This window comes from Phalacrocorax aristotelis, chromosome 1, assembly GCF_949628215.1.
Source record: "Phalacrocorax aristotelis chromosome 1, bGulAri2.1, whole genome shotgun sequence".
In the NCBI taxonomy this organism is placed as follows: Eukaryota; Metazoa; Chordata; class Aves; order Suliformes; family Phalacrocoracidae; genus Phalacrocorax; species Phalacrocorax aristotelis.
The window spans coordinates 112,461,184-112,478,003 of record NC_134276.1 but is presented as its reverse complement, the minus strand read 5'-3'; the positions used below and the strand labels follow the sequence as shown (position 1 = coordinate 112,478,003).

At 38.7% G+C, this 16,820-nt stretch overlaps 1 protein-coding gene across 8 annotated transcripts in view; it reads left to right on the top strand.

The window, feature by feature from the left end:
* ROBO1 (roundabout guidance receptor 1) overlaps window positions 1–16,820 on the top strand; it is a 748,981-nt gene that overhangs the window by 691,478 nt on the left and 40,683 nt on the right. For all 8 annotated transcript variants that reach the window (XM_075102152.1, XM_075102145.1, XM_075102162.1 and 5 more), the window contains 4 exons: window positions 3,006–3,127; window positions 5,582–5,813; window positions 7,073–7,194; window positions 10,712–10,883. In XM_075102152.1, the coding sequence (XP_074958253.1) occupies window positions 3,006–3,127; window positions 5,582–5,813; window positions 7,073–7,194; window positions 10,712–10,883 (648 nt within the window). The remainder of the gene's footprint in view (window positions 1–3,005; window positions 3,128–5,581; window positions 5,814–7,072; window positions 7,195–10,711; window positions 10,884–16,820) is intronic.

The following is a 16,820-nucleotide window of genomic DNA, read 5'->3' as shown; positions in this document are numbered from 1 at the left end:
AAAATTTAAAATAACTTTGTGTTCACCGTAGAAAATAAGTGACACTTATGATGGTGTGCAGGGAATAATGCATTGCAACTTCGCAGCCTGGACTTTTTCCCAGTAGAAATACTTAGACTCTTAAAAAGGGAAAAACTGGAATCTTTTTCAAAGTAAAAGTGATAGAGATCATTGTTCTTTTTCTGCTTTTCCGACTCACTGGAGAAATTGACCCACTGGCTTATTAAGAGTGCCTGTGATGTATGTTTGTTTCTTTTTTGCATAAGTAAGTACATGTTTGTTTTTGAAAGGAAGTTCCTTAAAGGAAACAAAGTCTTTTCCTTTGGTGACTTTTCATTTTTTCTAAACTTGGTCTGAAAGCAAGTCTTTCTCATCTGCCCTGGGGAGTGAACAATTTCACATTGCTGTCCTTTATTATTACGTACTACTTCTGATAGGTGACAGTTTCAATGTATATATATAGACAGCAGAGTCACGGACACATGACAGATAGGGATTGCATGGATTCCTAAGTCTGATGCCAAGGAGAAATTTAGTAATCTTTTAGTGATTTCTGTATTCCTGTGAATAGGGCAGCAAGTGTTATTATGCAGGCAGGCTGCAGCGTTCTGCATGAGGCTGTTTTTCATGCAGTGTAGTTTCATTCCTGGATATGAGAGAGGTATGGGATCTGAATGTCCCAAATGAGCTGATCACTGACCTGACTCTCAAAAACAGCGAGTAAGGCAGTGTTCTCTATTCACTCGACAGAATTGAATGGTTTATAATGGCATGGAAAAACTTTGCCATCCTCTGGGCCTCTGGTACAGCTGAAGACGTGAGAACCACAGAAAGCTGGAATGAAAATGATAACCAATAGATAGAATTTTCATCAGTAGTAGGAAATGTGATCAAGTGTCAAGTTCTTTAAAACAGTTCCACTCTTCTTCCATTTCAGTTTTGTAGAAGTTGTGGTCTAGTTAAGTAAGTTCAAAAATTTTTCAGTTCACTTTTGCCTAGAGGGTGGTATAGTCTTGCCCTAAATGCATACCCAGACTAGGAACCTCACCTACCTCCATCTTTACACTTTACCAACATCAACAGCAACATGCTTAGGTGTTCTCACTGACAGTCCCTGTCTTGGAAGCTTGGAGCTGAAACAAGAAAACACACATCTTGCTGTATAGCACAGATGTGTAAACAGCAGAGCCTATTAATAGTTTGATGCATATTGTTGATGACTCATCTTTTATGACTAGCAAAGATAGAATTAATTATTCCACTGACTTTCCTGTTACATTCTAAGCAGGGTGATATTTAGGCAACTCTCCAAACAGAAGCTTCTATCTTTATTGCTTTCAAACTTTGGGGGAAGGGAAATAGTCTGATAAATGGACTGTTTGGCAGAACATACAACATGTGGATACAGCAGTGACTCAGTGGCAGGTTTTTTGGTTTTGTTGTTTTGCTGTTATCAGCGTTCCTTGCTAAAAAATCCACATTCGTCACACCCACATTAGACTGCATGCTAACCTCAGTTTGCTTTTTAACATTGAAGAAATCTCATCTTCTTGTAAATATGTTGAAGAAACTGTATGATAAAAGTTCAAAGTGACATAGGCTTTGTATTCACAAATGGGAACTATATTTCTGGAAAGAAACTTGTCCTCATGCCTTGTCCTAATGCAGTCTTACATTATTTTATTATTATTTAGACAGGACAAAAAGCTGGTAAACCGAGAATATGATCACTGTGCAAAAAGCATGCTTTACAACTGTTGCACTTGCATTTAATAAGTATCTTCTCTATCAGCATCAACTGCACTATCCAAACTTCAGCTTTCAAGATAGTCTACACACCTATAGTGACTTATTACTGTAGTCCTGTAGTTGTACATAAATATAGGTGCAATATCTGTGTACTCTCGCTTCAGTACTTCTTGTAAACAGGCAGGTATGGAAATTTCCAATGTCTTCAGAACACAGAACCCTTGAAGATTTCCTGAATTTGCTTTGTCACTAGCAGAGGTCAGGCAGGGAAGTAATAGGCTGGAGCAAAGTTTTTGTAATGCATTATTCTGTATCTGGAACTAGATTAATTTAAAAAATAAAAAAAAAAAAAAAAGAAAAAAAGAAATCACTGTAAGTACTTCTTATGAATTTCCCAGTCTGTGATTTTTAGCCATAGTCAGCATGGTACTTGTTTAAAATGAAGTGATAAAAGAGAGATATATGACATCAATACTCTGCTGTCCACAGTACGTGTATATTTTAGACACCCTATTAGTGATTGGCCTGTAAATTTTACACATGTCTGACAGTCATTCCATTTCAGTTAAATATGCTTTTTAAGGGCTCTGCATGCAGAAAATATGTGTTTCCATTGTACCATTGTGTATTTTGAGAGGAATTTGTCCTCTCATGCATGTGAACGATTCTTTTAGCTATAAGATAGACCGAATGTCAGAAGAGCCAGACAGCACCCAGCTGTGCTCTGCCTCCTGTTAACAGAACTCACTTACCATCAGAGGAGCTGCAGCCACGTGACTCATACTTCTTTCCCTCTGTTGTTACATTTATTTTGTAATTAAAAACAGTAAATTTGCTCATGAATTTATCTGAAGATACGGTTTCTGCTTTTGCCATTCTTTATAGGTTTACTGGTCTCTTGGAATTTGCAATGGGTAATAGAACATTTTCTCCCCCCAGCGGGAAAGAATAAAGAGATGCTGCTGAAGTAATTTACCAAAGACATCCCTGAGTGTGTTTTTTTCTTCTTACACAGCATTTCCTTCTGTTCCTCTTTGTTGAAGAAAGTGCAGTGCATTGATTTGGTACTACATAAGCATTGGTGATTTGCTCGGGAAAATACTTTGTCTATTTTTTTCTTACAGAATTGGGAAGTACCTAGGGTAATCTTTATTGGTGACAGCATCACATACTTTATGGTATATTTGTTTGTATTTACCTATACTTATTTTAACAATCGTATATACTTGTGAGAATGGAATCTTAAATTATTACAGATGTTCCACCAACAAGTCAAGGTGTGGATCACAAGCAGGTCCAGAGAGAACTAGGCGATGTGGTACTACATCTGCACAACCCTACTATCCTTTCTTCCTCCTCAATTGAAGTTCATTGGACAGTAAGTATAGATCTGCTTCATGGAGGTGGTTGTGTATACTGCTGAATTGTACTTTTGGCTGCAGTGGAGTCATACTTAAAGAAGCCATGTAGTTTGTATGCTTGCAAATGTTTTCCTCTGGAATGAGTGCTACTTGGGGTTTGCTTTCCTGCTTCATTAAGCTTTGTCCCATTTTCACCATTTTATGTCTCCATAGAGAGTGCTGTTTACAATATGGTGAGAGTTTCAGAGTCGTCCTCTGGAAGCTAAAGGACTGATCAAAGCCTTCTTAAGTCATATCATTTGACGCTTTTGCGCTGCTTTCAGTAGGAAGTGTATCAGTCCCCTAATGAGATAACTTGGGCACTTCCCTGTCTGTCAGTCACCAGTGGGGAGAAGTACTGCATAATTCTGTTTGAAAGTGTTACCTTCATCCTACATACATACTGAGAAACACACCCAAACCCATATAGCCTCATCTGAACCTATCCTTTGCCGTGGTGCTATACGTACCAGCAGTACAGGATGAAGAGACAAAAAGGGCAAATGGTTTTCAGATGTTGCATTGATGTTGCTCTGGCAGGAGAAAGTAGGAAGCTGGCCGCATGGAGGATATAGCAAAGGAAATGAGAGAGTGAGGAAACAATACTGTAGGAGTCCTGAAGCAAGGGGAATGGGAACATAGTGTAAAAGATTCAAGCAGGCTTACGAGGCTGAGGCCTCAGTGAGAGAAAGGATTAGAAATGGCTTACTGTGGGAGAGAGTAGAAGCAAATAAGAGGTAGAAATAAAGAGAAAGAACAACATGGGAAACTGCAAGTACCAGCAATGAGAGAAGAAAATGTAATTCAGAGAAGAGCAGTTATAAAGTAGAATGCAGAATGAAGGAAAAATGGGGGATAAATATACCAGGTGCAGGAATAAATCCAAAGGGACTGAGCTTTGAGGTCTTTTTAGGACTTCCATCTGAACATGTCAATATATTGGCAGAGACAGTGCAGGAAAGCACAGGCTGTAGCCCCTGCCATGCCATGGCAGAACATTTTGAACAGGAACAAAAGGTGTTTTGACTTCATATAAGAGCCCTAGCCCAATAGAGTCCTGGTCCATGATCAGGGCTCCTCAGTGCTGCAAGAGTACAAATAATATCTGCAGTGTTGCACGGTAATTACGCTGTCACCTGCAGTATGGCCACCTGCAGCAGGCAAACTCCTGTTTTAACTAATAATATTAAAACATCTTTGAGGTTTCTAGCACGATTTTGTTTGACCTTTAGTTACACAACAACCTTCTCCAGACAGGCAGTTTTTGTCAGTCTCTCGGGTGGCCTTCTCTGCAATTTCAAAAATAAGCATTACCTCAGTTTCAGCTAAGACACACATTCTTTGTGTGATTATTAAAAATGAAATGTGTTGCTTTTTGGAGTAAAATAGCAAGAAAACAGTTTTATTATATCAATATATGAGATTTCTGAAAAGAGGGAAAATCTGATGCACTTTTAACAATTTTGTTGTTGTTACTGGATTTTCTAATTCATCAGAAATTGAAACTGGTAGTTAAAAGACAGTGAATGCTCCACGAAAGATCACTGCTGTAAGATAGCTTCCTGTTTCAGATGTAGCCAAATACATTGAGTCCGACCCTCATTTACATTAAGATCTCTTTCTCCGTACATGTGACATAAAATGACCTCGGTCTAAAAAGCACTGAGGACCACTGAGCATCATTTTGATCTGCTTTTCCAAGTCGCAGCTGTGTTACCACACTGAGTTTTACAAGCCTCTTCAGAGCCCTCTCAAAACAGCCCTTTCCCTCCAGCAGAGGAGCCTCCTGCTGAGTGGGTGGACGTGGAGGAAGTGCTTGGACAAATCTGCCCTCAGACAGAGCCCAGCCTCATCACAGCAATGGAGATAGTGCCAGCTGGCTGCCCTTTCAGTTCACTTTCTCCAGAAGGAAGCAGGCAGGAAGCAGTGCTCATTTCATGGAATTTGGGAGGCTTCCACACCTCAGGAGAGTTGGCAGGCTCTCTCTTTGATCTCTGTATTCATCACCCTGAGTTGTGGAGCTGTAGATCCCCTGCCCTCCCCCTCCCCCTCCCTTTCCCCATGTGCCCCCTGCCCTGCTGGGCAGATTCAGGGGGGCAGAAGTCTGGCCTGTACAGGGCTCCGTCACTCTGCAGATGCAAAGGCTCTTCATTTCATGGAGCTGGGCCATATTATACAACTCCATTATCCCTGTTTAATGCCTTCATAAATCCACAGAAACCAGCACAGTTCTACCAGCATCGAACAGATTAATGCACTTGTGAATCAGGCCTGTAATTTGCTGTAATGCAAGGAGCCTTTATCTGCTTTGGCAGTGTTGTTTATTTTGAACAAAATGAACGGGTAGTCCAAGGACTGTGCATAGTGTCACGGACATCATTCCTGCTTCATATTTGTTAAATGATGTGTTGTGTGTTCTGCTGTCTCGCCAGGTGGACCAGCAATCCCAGTATATTCAGGGATACAAAATTCTGTACCGGCCTACACCAGCATCCTATGGAGAGTCAGAGTGGTTAATCTTTGAAGTGAGGACTCCAACCAAAAACAGCGTTATCATTCCCGAGCTGAAGAAAGGTGTAAACTACGAAATCAAGGCCCGCCCTTTTTTTAATGAGTTTCAGGGGGCAGATAGCGAAGTGAAATTTGCAAAGACCCTGGAAGAAGGCAAGTAGGAGCCAGACTGTCTTCATCTTTCCTTTTTGAAGTAGTAGTCTGGCCTGCTTTCCTCTGATATGTTCATTATTTGATTTTGTTTGAAGTGCGTGCTGTTCAAGAACAGCAGTCTGCAGCAGAGGAGGCTGTGTTGGACTGATCATTATGTGAATTGTTTGGTGATACAGAAGTAAATATTCAGAACCGTGCACAAGAGACACAGAGAGAGAGAGAGAGATGTGCAAAAATCCCCTCCAACACACAATGGGAAATGCGCTTTTTATCTTCACTGCAGTGTGCACTCCTCCCTGCTGAGTTCATGGTCTGGTCACAAGTGACTTCTGTCAGATTCAAGCACCTGCTAATCACTATCTTGAGTAGATAGCAGACACCACAGAAATCATCAAAGCGCTGTAGCTGAGGGAATGGAAACCACATTTTTAGTAGGCTTTTATATGTGGATCAATCAGTAAGACAAAATGAAAAGATGAATGAGGGCAACAGATATAGTGGACTAAATTATATATTTCCATCTCATACATGTGCTAAAAAGAGAAGGTTCATGAAGCTCTTCCTTTTGTTGCTGCTTAGGCATGATGAGTATGCAAGATGGCCAGTGCCTCTGAATAGGGATTTTGGTGCCTCTGTTGAGAGGTGCAGCCTTTCCCCTTCTCTCTTCCCTCCCCAGAATAAATGCTCTGGAAATCTGGTTTATTGCTTTGAGTGGTTGAAAAGGTGTGCTTAACTGCATTCATCCCAAGCATGAGCTAAGCATCCAGTTTTCAGGAACACTGTTTAAAATGCAAACCATAAATTATTATAAATGCCTTAATATTAACACATTCTGTCCTGATCTTAATAAGCTTTTTATTACTCATTATTGTTTACACACTAGAGGAACTGAGATTTAGCATTCTGTTGGGGTCAATTTATAGACTTTATTTTTCAAAACTGTTGAACCTGGGTGAGATGATTTGAGGAATTCAGTGCTCAGGACTGTGACATTCAGGTAATGACTGTGGAGAGACTGGTGGTGAGTGTGACTTTCCCTGTCCTGCACAGCGAGACTGCAGCAGAACTGAGGAGCCAGGTTGCAGGGTCACATCACTTTCCTTCAGTATCTTTTTATCTTGTGGGCAGGAACTGCCCTCAATGAAGGGTGGGGCATAAAAGAATACATTTGTGTAGCCCAGAAACCATCTTCCTCTTAAAAAAGCTCACTTCTATGTGTGACAAACTTAACCGTTCAATCCTTCTTTCCAAACAAACAGCTCCTAGTGCTCCACCTCAGAGTGTTTCAGTAACTAAGAACGATGGGAACGGGACGGCTATTGTGGTCACCTGGCAGCCGCCCCCCGAGGACAACCAAAACGGGATGGTTCAAGAATATAAGGTACTGCTGTCATGCCTTGATCCCCTGGCAGAGGGGATATTGGCCGGGTAGTGGCAGATTAGGTTGTTCGTGGATGCTTGGCTCCATCTACCGGTTAGTCAGAGTAAATGAGATAGAAAATCCCTTCTTTGCCTCAAACTCCATATTTAGTAATTCTGTGTAGATGGTAGAAGGCAATTAAACAGCCTCCATAAATCAAAGCAAAGGGTCAACACTCTTAATTAAAACAGCTACCTTCTTGCCTTCATCATAACTTGAGAAATGCGCATACAACTAGAGAGGGAAGCATACCTGCTTGAGAACCATTTTGTGACTCAGAGACATTGGCTGAGGTAGTAAATATGCTTAATGACTCGAAAAGCTCAGGGATAATAATTAACAGTGTTAACATCTGAGTAAATTATGTGTAACTGGGTAGTTAAAACAAATGGAAAACTTTCAAGTAAAGCATGTGCTTTTATAATAAAAGTATTTAGTGTGTAGAAATTTTTTACACAAACACAATTCTCATTACGCTATTTAATTTTTAACAAAATGTAAGTACATTATAAAATAATATTTCATGTTCGATTAGAAACATACACTATATTTATTTTCAATTCAAATTCTTTTTCAGTGAGTTATAGAGCAAAGTCAATTAAGCTTATTTTTCCTAAGCAAGCTACAGACATTTAAAATGTCTAGCTGTGGATATCAAGTAAGCTTTATAGCCACGGAGAGGCAGGATCTTTGGTTTCAGTGTCCCACAAATGCACATTATTGAGAAAATTTTTCAGACTATAATGTCTTGACTATTCTTCAGGTTAAAACACTGTGCTACAGATATATTTCTAGCCATCAAAACTCATTTTGCTATTTTTTTTTTTCTCAGTAGAAATGGGAAAGGGAAGAGATCACTAAGCATCACGGTCAATTTAGAATAATCAAATGCCTTTCAGAACCAGGTCAGCTGGTAAAAAAAATCAGTTTATGGCTTAGTTTCAGATCTATGATATAATTAGAAAAAATACTTGCAAACTTATTTTATTTAAAGACAGACCTTGAGCTGAAGAGATGGAATTATTTCCATCAAGAAACTGCATCAGAAGAATGTTAAGGTTGCAAGGACAAAACAATAGAAGTCAGGAAATTCACATTTACCAGTAGATATAGCACCTAACATACCTCCTGGCATTCAGAGGTAACAGGTTATCAGGTGTAGGAGCAAGCATCTTGTAGTGCTTGTGTGGCAGTAGATGGCACACTGGCACGTTTCACATCTACATTTATTGTGTGGATACCTTTATTTTCCTTTGTGCTTTCACCATGGACAGAAAGCAGACATGATGAATATATATGTAATTGCTGTTTAAGTTGCTATAAGTAATTAATATACTCATCTAAAAACTAAATAAATGCAGAACCAGTGATTTAAGATTAAGAACTAATAACAAAACAGCCCAAATAGGTGTCTTGTAAAATTTTCTCTTTTTTCTTTCCTCTTTGTTTTTTCTATCTCCTGTTTTCTCCCAGAAAAAAAGGTATGCATATGTAGGGGGAATCCTTTGTTTTCTCAGCAACTCAGATCTAAGGCAAGAGTGTGCCTACTTTAATTAAAGGTTAAAATAAATAGGAAGGAGGATACAGTCTTAATTGAAGAACTGTCAGTAGCACACAGAAAAAGCCAGAAATTCAAATCACAACAAAAGTCATTCCTTCCTTCCCTAGCATGAAGTTAGAAATTCTCTTGTTATAGTAATTCTTTCTTCAGTTATGTGTCTGTTATATTGTGAATTCCTCCTTCCTTCATAACATTCTAAAAGTTCGTTTTCACTTGCCTGTTTAGGTATACAATCAAATATAGTATGGCAACTACTGAACAACCTGATATTTAACTTAACATTCTTGTTTTGTGAATTTCTCCATGTATCTGAGCGCCTAAGAACAAAACATTTTTATGAATTAGTGCATACGTATAAGTACATAATAAATTGGTTTTATTGTTTGCGCCTACACCATTGTACAAGGTGGCAGTAACAATTTTTGTGAAAATGGCATAAGTCAAAACGTAGATTTAAATCTTTTGTTCCTCACTTTATTGTGTTCTTATTTACATAAATTTTCATGGACCATCCTGTAGGATTTAAGAGCAATATTACTAATATTACTAGTAATTATACTACTACTACAGAGTGAAACAGTGTATACTTAGAATATAAAAAGGAGATTCTCTTCTCTTGGTGTGCTCTGACCTGCTCTACAGCAGCACTTATGTATATGCTGCATTGGGATTCTATTTCAAAGGAGCTTAAAATACATTTCAGTGTCCCTCTGAAACTGTCTCACAGTGTCCCACTAACCTTGTTTCAATCCTTGGCATCCAGAGAAGGAAAAAGGGTCTTAAAATGTCCTGAAAGTGAAATAAAATTTCCAGCGTCCGGGCAGAAAGGGCATTACAGAAAGGGCCATAGCAATTGTTCTGTATGTGAAACTTGAGCTCACTCACCTGACAATCTCCACAGTGGCAGAATTGCACGAGGGATTAAAAGCAGCTATCTGGGTACTAAATCTTTTAGGGACTCCATATGTCAAAAGCAAAATCTTCCCTCCTGTGTACAATCAGCACAGGTTCAGAAATGCTGCTGTTCTCAGGAAAGTTCGCTTCTTTACAGATTCTTTACTGAATTTAACTTAACTCTACAAATACTCATTGTAGAGCAATACATTTGTGGAAAGGGCATGAAAAGGAAATCAACACGGCTTCATCAATGTTTTAGCAGATCTAGATTAGTTGGAAGTTCAACCACACTCTTAAAAGCAATTGCCACATCAATGGTGCAGGCCTAAAGAGATAAAAATATCTCATCATATTGTTACTCCCAATCATTTAATATCACTGATGTAATTTATAAAGGGGTGAATTGAAGTCATTAGGCCTGTGTCCTGATCTCAGCCAAAAAATTAGATCTGGTATCATGCTGTTGACTCTCAACAGAAGATGGCATGCTACTCAATCCTTGCCTCTTGCTGCCATTTTAAAAAAACAAAAACAAACAACAAAAAAGTTGGGATTCCAGCATGCCATCTGTTGTTTTGTGACATCATGTAATGAAAAACTTGCCCTTGCACTTGAGTGAAGAAAGCCTTGCTTGACAAATGGTTCCTGAACAAGAGAATTATAAAGTCATTTAACTGAATGCTCTTACTTTGTTGTTTATGTGCACTGTTCTTGGCTACGGGGCTTCCCTTCTTTGTTCCATATTACTAATGCTGTAATGACTGATGTCATTGGTTGAACTGTAAATTAATTATGATAAATCCATCAAATAATTGTAGTAGTTGGAGCTGCTCTTTGGAACAAGAAGTTTCTTTTCAGTATTGATACAGTGCATAGGGCAGCAATCCATGACTGCAGGTGTTAGTGACAAATTCTAAATTTCTTTATCCAGCAGAAAGGAATGTGTCATCCTTCCTTCTACGTATCCTTTGGTGTCAAATTTTGAATATTTATACATACCATATGCTTACTTCCCTGCAGGTTTGGTGTCTTGGCAATGAAAGTCGATACCATATAAACAAGACAGTAGACGGTTCCACCTTTTCTGTAGTCATCCCCTCCTTAGTTCCTGGTATTCGATACAGCGTGGAAGTGGCAGCAAGTACTGGGGCAGGACCTGGAGTGAAAAGCGATCCCCAGTTTATCCAATTAGGTAAGCCTGCTGGTAATCCTATCTATTGGTTTCAATTATTTTTGTTTATTTGGTTTTGTCTTTTATGGCACCAGAAATACTTTCAAGACAAGTGAAATAGATAGTGTTACTTGATCTCTGGAATAGCAGGATTTGGCATTTCTGGTTTTAAACTGGCCTTAGAACTGCATTTTAAAGATGGAATTATAACAACGTGGCTTTTTTTAATCTCTAAATTCAGCAGTGCTTTTTGGTTATTGATTTTTTTCAAAGTGAATTTTCACACTTAAGACAAGTGTAATAAAACATATAGGGAAGTATGAATCATTAAGTATCGGCTCACTTTAGTTTTAGGGATGTAATTTGTCTTGATCTTATTTTATCTTTCTTTATTGAAGCAAAAAACCAAGAGGATGCTAAAATTAGGCACAATAAATATCAACTATGTGTGAACGCTAGTAAATAACCTGAGTACAGGACAAAGAGGTACACAGATGACTTATAATAATCTTGACCTTCTGACTTCGTTTACACCAAATATCTCTCCGTCATAAATGCAGACCGGGGCATTGCTCCTGGATGTGTCTGGGAGAAATGCATCTTTGCTGTTGGTTAGCTGAAGATTATTTAAAGTAGCTTTAGGTATAGTCATATGCTGCTTTACCAGTATGCCTGTATGAAAATACCTTATCATCACAGTATGTAATTGTGAAAGCAAACTCAGCATGTTGCTTTGGACTTTATGTCCTTTCTACCTCTGTGTCATCAGTGGAGCTTCCTTGTTATTTCACTTTTTATATTCAAAAATCTGTAATTGCTGCCTGTGAAAACAAGACTGAACGACTCATATGTTCTCTGGGAAATAACATGTACATTTTTTTGGCTATTGAAATGAAGGTCATCTTTAACTTATTTAACTTATAGAGGCATATGATTTCCAATTATGTTAATAGAGATTTTACAACAAAATTACACACAGTTTATATGATATTCCATTAATATATGCAAAATCCCGTAGTTATTTGTGGGATTGTTCTTTCCTACAGCCAGTTTCCATTCACAGCTTCCTACAGCCAGCTTTCCAGTCAAAGTCAAGTTTGTTCTACATGGCTTAGATTTTGAAAGTTTTAAATTAGTGAGGCTTTTGAGTGTAAAATAATGGGGTGACCTCAATGTTGAAAGCCAAAGACTTCATAACCACTTTTTTTTTTCCTTCTCTCTGATGATAAGGAAAAGCTAATTGAAGGTGAAATTTATGATGGAACTTAATCACGCTGGGGTTTTAGTAAGTGGAAAAAGCAAAAAATGAGGCTCTGTCAGGGTAAGATCTTTGCCTCCTTCTGGGTTCCTGGTCTTTACTGACACTATGTTAGAAAGCATGAAGCAATCACATACCTCAGAGGGTGTTCAAATGTGCAAGTCTGATAGAATCCATATATTTCCTTGTGGCTGGGGTTTGCTTTCATAGTCTGTACTCCTTGCTTCTAATTAAGTGCCAGGGCCAAATCTACATATCCGTATCCGGTAGTAAATATCCCATCATTTGGCTGTTACATGGCAAAGACCTGGAGAGAGGAGTCTTGTCGAGATCCATGCCACTGGAAACAGCACAAAGAAATACCTAGACAGTGCTGCAGTCCTTTAGGCAACTGCAGGCGGCTGTTGAAAATGAACACTTAAATTTAAAAGGAATACCCTTTAGTAGCAGCCATCAACCTAAAATCATCAAGTCAGGAGAATGGCTGCAGTTTACCTGATTGTACCCCGTGATACAAGTTCTCCTACAGCCCCCACAAGGAATCGCATTCTTAGTTCTTGGATGTGCTCCCAGTATGGGGGTGGAGCAGACACTGGAGTTTTCTGGTAGCTCTTCTGAAGAAAGAATATTAATTTGTTGATGTCATCAACTGGCACTTTTCACCAGCAATAAATTACATGGTTACAGAGAGAAGGAAGGGAGGCCAGGGAGGGGGAGGAAAGAGGCCTAAGGATGCTGCTTTTAGAAGCTTTGAAAGAGTCCTTGACACCCTGTACCTACGTGCTCTAGGAACTGCGTGTTTGCCACTGACAACTTCAAGTTTCTACGTTTCTGTCACTGACCCCAACTGTTCCTTCAGGAAATCTTTTCCTGATATCTGAATTATTAATCATAGAATCATTAAGGTTGGAAAAGACCTCTGGGTTCATCAAATCCAACTGTCATCCCAACACCCCCAGGCCTCCTAAACCATGTCCTGAAGTGCCACATCTACACATTTTTTTTAACACCTCCAGGGATGGTGACTCCATGACCTCTCTGGGCAGCCTCTTCCAATGCCTGACCGCTCTTTCAGTATTGAAATTTTTCCTAATATCCAATATAAACCTCACCTGAGGTTACAATCCTTACGTTTTGGTTTGGTTTTTTGTGTTTTTTTAAATTAATTAAGAATTCTGTGTGTGGAAACAGGACATACTATGCGATTTAGATATTCATTTACCTTTTTTTTTTTAAGAACTTTTCATTAAAATCAAAGGTCTGTCTCCTCATAGTGCATTTTTCTTACAAAACTGTGAGACTAGGTTGTGGCTGGCTCTGGACCATCCAAGGAAGAGGGTTTTTTTCCCCAGGGTAGCCTACTGTCTTGCGCAGCAACCTTGTATTTGAGTCTGCATGCTGTGCAGGGTGCTCCTGGGTTTGTGACGGTGAGAAATGCCTGGGCAGAATTTCAGCCGGGTGTGTGACAGCAGGAAGCTTCACCTTTCAGAGGCTGCCTTCCAGAACAAGAGGGAGGACAGGAGACATTGGGTTCTCTGAGAGCTGAGGCGTGCAATTGCAGTCCCATGCATCAGCTGAGCTGTGATAACTGACCTTGTGCACGCACTTAACCTGTTACAAAGACAGGTACAAATTGTAAGCTCAAAGCTCTTTCATTTTCTATGTCCCAGGTGACATGAAGCAGCTCACTGAGCTGCAGTACCCCAGACTTCCCGTGCCACCACGGACAAGCCAATGATATACTTGCTTATTATTAAAAAATCACCTTTCAGTATTTAAAATCATGAGACTTTAAACTGAAAAATCATATGTTGTCTTAAAACACTCCCCTTGGGGCTTCTGAATTTTCCTCTTGGCTTTTGAATAACCTTTGAAAACTTCTTGTGGAATTCCAAAGTCTGGAAAACCATTTGTTTGCTTGCTTGTTTGTTTTAAAAGAAAAGCTGATGTTTTACATAAAGAGTGCAAAAGCTTTGGTGTTAAGGAAGAAAAGTTTGTATTTCATGAGGGTTAGCCACAGCTCATTATATTGTACTTACAATACTGTGCTGTGGAGAAAAAAATCTTAGAATCTTGATAGAACATTTGTCTTGTCATGATGTTGATTACAGAAATGCTCTGTACAGAAAGGCAAGAATTATCACAACAAATGATTTTTTGCTGATCTCTAGCCTAACTTTGGTACAGTGATGGGATACCACCTACAATAGCTTGGCAGTGTTACCTATGCTTGTTGGCAAAAAAGTAGTGAAATTGGAATATATTGCAACATACTTTGTTCAGGGTACCAGCTCTGAGAAGTCCCACAACTGCAGTTAATATTACTCTTAACACATAATTTGTATGAATATATGGTATGTAGTTAGTTATTAGGAGATGTCTGCACAATTATTAAAAATGTTCAGTGCATTATTCAACCAGTGGATGTCTCAAGTGCACCAAACACAAGTAAGTGCTAATTGCTTCACTTAGGAGGTGTGATTTGTGAACTAGCTAGCATGCCTTCAGGGATATTTTTCTGTCAGCCCTTTAAGAACTTCTAGTGTGACAGTTGTAAGGTTGTTTTGTTGTTTGCAGGCCACAAGGCAAAAATATCGACTCAAAGAAAGTAATCTCTTTTTTTTTCCCTCACAGCAAACCTTTCCAAACCAGTTCGGTGCTGTCTTTCCAAACTGTATGTTAAAAGATTGAAGTGCAAAACTGATATTTTTCCAATTTTGGAAACGTGTGTAATTAGAGAGAAGGCAAAACAGCATATTCATAACCTGGTAATATTTTACCAAGTAATTCTCATATTGCATCATGCACATACATTTGATGAAACACTCAAACGTTAAGTTGCAGATTCCAGGTGTTTTGGAAGTTTTGGATTGCCAGAATTAGCAATGCCAACAAAACTTCGATTTTCCTACTTACTGTTTGTACATTTTTTATACTAAATGAGGCAGACTTATGGAAAAGTATCGTTCCATAGGTTTTACACGTACAGGGCAAAGTTAAGGTTGTCCTGTCTTTTTTGAATCTTTGGCATTCCAATCTTAATTGTATATTAATCTTTTATTTAACATTTAACAACTTAAATGCTAGCTTTTACATCATGGTGGTGGTTGTTGTTGTTGTTATTAATATGTAACATTAGAGGATTAGAGGTCCCGGTTCATCTCGATGTAAATTCTAGTTCATTTTCATTGAAGTTTGAAACTTGGAGCTTCAAGACAGTCAAATCGGGTCGCTTGTGAGCAATAGCCATAGCAACATTATCTGTGATTAAAAAGAAGGCTCTTATCTTGGGGCAGACGAAGGGATGAGTCACTGTGATAATATGCTGGTTTCAGGGAGTTGTGGGATCAGCCTGCGCCAACAACTCTAAGGCATTTTCAAGTACATTAAATGCTGCGGCTGCTGCTCTGGCAGTAAGATGCTCTTTGCTGTAGAATGTTTATGTTCGCTTATTATTTTGGCACGTCTCCCTGAGGAGTGCAAGCAGGAACAGGAATGTTGATTATGAACCGTTTATATCTCAGTCAAAGCTTCCAGAGATTTCCTGGGATGAAGAAAAAGTACTTTTTTTAGTTGAAGAGCTTTTTTCCTGACTGATCGTTCAGGATCCCACAGCCCTATTATGGAGAGGGAAGATGCCCCTCTCAAAGACAGGCTTCCAAGATAATGTTCCTGGAAATTTTTAGTAATGAGGGTTCACTAGAGTTAATTCCCTCTGCTTTATATTTAGCTTACTTCCTATTTTTTAATTATAAGAGGAGCAGGATGTGGGTCAAATGTGGCCTCTTGAAAGCCCTTCCATCATCTTTTCTATGATGCTGTTTATATGACTGTACATGAACACATATGCATTTTTCTATTCACCGTGTGTGTAAATATATACAAGCTAAATAAAAGTAATGGTTCTAACAGTCCACCCATGTACAACACACCATAAGCCTCATTTCTTAACAGCAAATATACTAATAGGCTGTTTTTATGCTTGCAATGGCTAGGAAAATAATACCATGAAACAAATCTTCAATAAAAAAAGTAGAACCATAAATGTTCGAAGAGATTCTTCAGTATTTTGTAATCTTCAGACATTCATTGACTGAGCAAGGCAAAATGTTTGTATATACAAAAGTACCGTCTTTCTGTGTGGCTGAATTGTTGACATGTTTAAAAAACAGTATTATTGCCTTTTGAGTTTGTGATTTTTTTTCCCCTGGATTTGTTGAATAAATCTATATACTTAAAGGATTAGAGAAAAATATTTATCAGTCTTCTAAATTTAGTCAGGACCGTAGGTTCTTTTTTGTTCTATTCCATTAAGATGTACAAGGTAGTGTAGCTCTTTAAAAATATAGAAATAGTGGGCTTACTCATTTTGAAAAGAGACTGATGATCCAAGTTTTCATATCTTAATATGGCCTCAGCTGCAAAGAGACAAAAGATGAGATGGAGAGTGACAGATTTAATTCATTGGTCACAGTATACTTTATACGTTTAAGCCCATCTGGCTGCTTGTGTGGAACTTCACTTGGCTGTCTCCATAAAATCTGAAGCAACCCAGCTTAACCTTGCACAAATAGGCATGAAATCTATAAACCCAGCAGACACAAAGGGTGTATTAGTAAGAAAAGAATGAGTCTGCCTGGTGAACTTTCAGAATAGGCAGTGCACTGAGGATCACAGAAGATAAAGGGACCTGAAATATG